The sequence below is a fragment of the Monopterus albus genome, unplaced genomic scaffold, assembly GCF_001952655.1.
Source record: "Monopterus albus unplaced genomic scaffold, M_albus_1.0 scaffold500.1, whole genome shotgun sequence".
Lineage (NCBI taxonomy): Eukaryota > Metazoa > Chordata > Actinopteri > Synbranchiformes > Synbranchidae > Monopterus > Monopterus albus.
Window position 1 is genome coordinate 96,291 of NW_018128380.1, and position 2,846 is coordinate 99,136.

Here is a 2,846-nt window from a genome sequence, read left to right on the forward strand (position 1 = left end):
CTTCGATGCATCATACATTCTCTTATTATATTCTTATATATTTTTATTATATTGCTGCCGTTGCTGCTTAAAGTGCCTTTAGATTTTGTGTTACTTATTTATCTACTTTATATTTCATTTGTATTTTTGTGGCATTCATGTGGACGGCAAAGTAAGAATTTCCCTGTACAGGGAAACACGTTTCGTAAATGTGCATATGACAAATAAACACTTTGACTTTGACTTTGACTATATGGCCGTGCCCAGAAGCAAGTCCCAAAGCGTTCTACTCCACGCCCAACCTGGCCGTCTACCTGACTACACTGGCAGAGAGAAGAATTACAGGAAGTGTCTCAGCCAAAGAAAGAGCCCCGCCTCAAATCCATATTTGCTCTGTTGCATGTTTACTGCTGACGTCTAATCCGGCTGTGCAAAAGATTTGACAATAACATATTCTGCAAGAGCAATGCTCATACTGTACAATGGAAACACTAATGTGTTCAGAAGGAGGGCACCCTGGGCCAGTAGCTGGAAGGTTTCTGGTGGCAGTGTAAAGACGGCTTAAATGTGTGAAGAATTACAGGCTCTGCAGAATGCTGGTGATGGTCTTTTGATCAAAATTTTCACATTTTTTCCTCTGTATCACTTTTGACATGTCTAATAAATTAACATTTTTAGCATTTCAAGAGCCTCTTTATTGGTTTTTCAGAGTGTGGACATTTTTTCCAATTGAGTATGATGAAACTGAAGATGGTCAACATTGGTTTTTTTATGAACTGTAGCAATTACAAATCAGGGCAGAGATGATTAAATGTGGTTTAAAAGATCTGGCAATCAATAAAAATAATATAAGGACACATATGCACCTGGTCAAGTGAGTGCTCCTGCAGTTTCACATCACTGGATAATTCCTGTAGTATTGTGATCCAACCTGGAAAAATAAACAACATTAGATAGCATCACATTTGTAAGTATGCTAGCATTTTTTGCAAAACATTCTGGTAATTTTTGTCAAATTGTGGGGACATACATTTGGGAGTTTCTGGAATAGGGTCCACTTGACTGAAATCCAAACAGAAACATAGCTGGAATCATCTCACACTTTCAGTGACTGACAGTTTGCATTTCACCACCTTCAGAACATACCTCTCTTCCACCTCTGCAATTCCTATGTCTTCTACGATACTGTTCTGGGGCTGAGGCTCAGGCCATTCAGGCTCTGGCCTCAGGTTCTCCTGGTTATCTCCGAGCTCTCCTTCTTCAGACCTTCGACTCGATATTTTACAACATTTGACCCATGTGAAAAGCCGATGGAAGGAGACTTTGGCTGTAAGGGTAAGAATTTATTTGAGACTAGTCAGCACAAACAGTAACACTGGTCTGGTGTGAGTGGACTGACAATCAAGTCTGCTATCTACCTTTCTGTGCTGGTGTTTGTGGGGAGGTAGCTGCAGGTTTGGCAGCCCCAGGAGCAGGTTTTGTCTCCCTTGTGCCCCAGGACACGTTGTTCATGTTGACCATGGAGTAGATGGTGAGCAGGAGGTAGGCGCTGGGGATGCAGATGATGTAGAGAAAGCCATAGAACAATATAGGAAACTCCTGAGGATGTAGTATTGCAGTGACGATGTAAATGAGGGCCATGATGACGATAAACATACTGCTGGGTGTTAGGATGGTTTTTTCCTTCACCATTGCACCTGAAGACAATTGGATCAAGAATTTGTTGCACCTTTCTGCACCTCTTACCAAATAAATAAAACAGCTACACATGGCTCAAGTTCAACATAACTTACCAATGATGCTCATCATCACCACCAACATGAGGAACGCATAGATGATGCTCAGGACTGCTGCAACAGTGATCTGAGTGTCTGCCTTGAGCTTGAAGCAAAGGCCCAGGTAAATGGCCGGAGGTATCACAGATATGACCAAAGCACTGCCAGGATTCAGCTCAGGAAAAATGAGGACTAAACTACCTGGAGGTCATGATAGAAGGGGAACACAGCACGTTGAAGTTTACATTTTCTTCAACTGACTTCAGTATCATATTTACATTACACAGTATGTCCATGTGTTCAGTGGACATTAGATGATCTCAAAATTGTACACAAGTTCACATATGCACAGATTATGTCCTCAAACACAAAAAAACCCCCACCAACCTGCTACCAAAAGGCAGATGGTGGCAGGTCCCAGAATGCCTGAGACCATTGCAAAGAGCTGGTAGAACATGAAAAGTTTGGAAATGGATGGGTTCCTCTTGGAAACAATGCTGGTGGAGCCCAGTAGATCCGCCACATTGCCCAGTGTGGACGGCCCCCATCGCCGGCGCTAAAGATGGCAAATACATCTTAGTATGACTGCTGTAATTTTTGGATAAATGAAAGCTTATACCCAATGAGATCTGATGCTGATGTGCAGATTTTGAACACTGCAGGTAAATATATGGATCATAATATTTGAGGAAATGATCAGATTCACTGTATGACTCACCTGGTTGTAGAGCTCTTTGAATTCCTCAGGTGCGTTGGTGTAGGCATCAGAAGCTGCATTGTACTCCACTCTCCATCCCTGCTTCAGCATCAAAGTACACAGCCAGCGGTCCTCACCTAAATGTAAATAAATATATGTGAGAGGAGAAAGGAGGAACTCATTGTGACGGCCATCACCAAAACTGAAAGACAGACAGGAAGCTCCACCTTGGTCATACTGGATGTAGTGGCTCGCCTCTGTGGACTTGGTGGCGTACTTCTTCATCACGTTGTCGTCCATCAGCGCCTCTGCTCTAAACAGACTGAAGCAGCCAGGGCTGCACAGCACACTGCCGAACACGTGCTCCGCTGTCTTCTGCAGCCAGTGACTGACAG

General features: G+C 43.2%; 1 protein-coding gene across 1 annotated transcript in view; it reads right to left on the reverse strand.

Annotated features, from left to right (window-relative positions):
* The window catches only part of LOC109952805 (chitin synthase 6-like), an 8,955-nt gene that overhangs the window by 5,913 nt on the left and 196 nt on the right, over positions 1-2,846 (reverse strand). Inside the window, exons 2-9 of the mRNA XM_020588061.1 lie at positions 2,679-2,839; positions 2,473-2,588; positions 2,142-2,310; positions 1,773-1,955; positions 1,398-1,676; positions 1,126-1,306; positions 1,010-1,041; positions 846-910 (exon numbers count right to left, since the gene is read on the reverse strand). Of these exons, the coding sequence (XP_020443717.1) occupies positions 846-910; positions 1,010-1,041; positions 1,126-1,306; positions 1,398-1,676; positions 1,773-1,955; positions 2,142-2,310; positions 2,473-2,588; positions 2,679-2,839 (1,186 nt within the window). The remainder of the gene's footprint in view (positions 1-845; positions 911-1,009; positions 1,042-1,125; positions 1,307-1,397; positions 1,677-1,772; positions 1,956-2,141; positions 2,311-2,472; positions 2,589-2,678; positions 2,840-2,846) is intronic.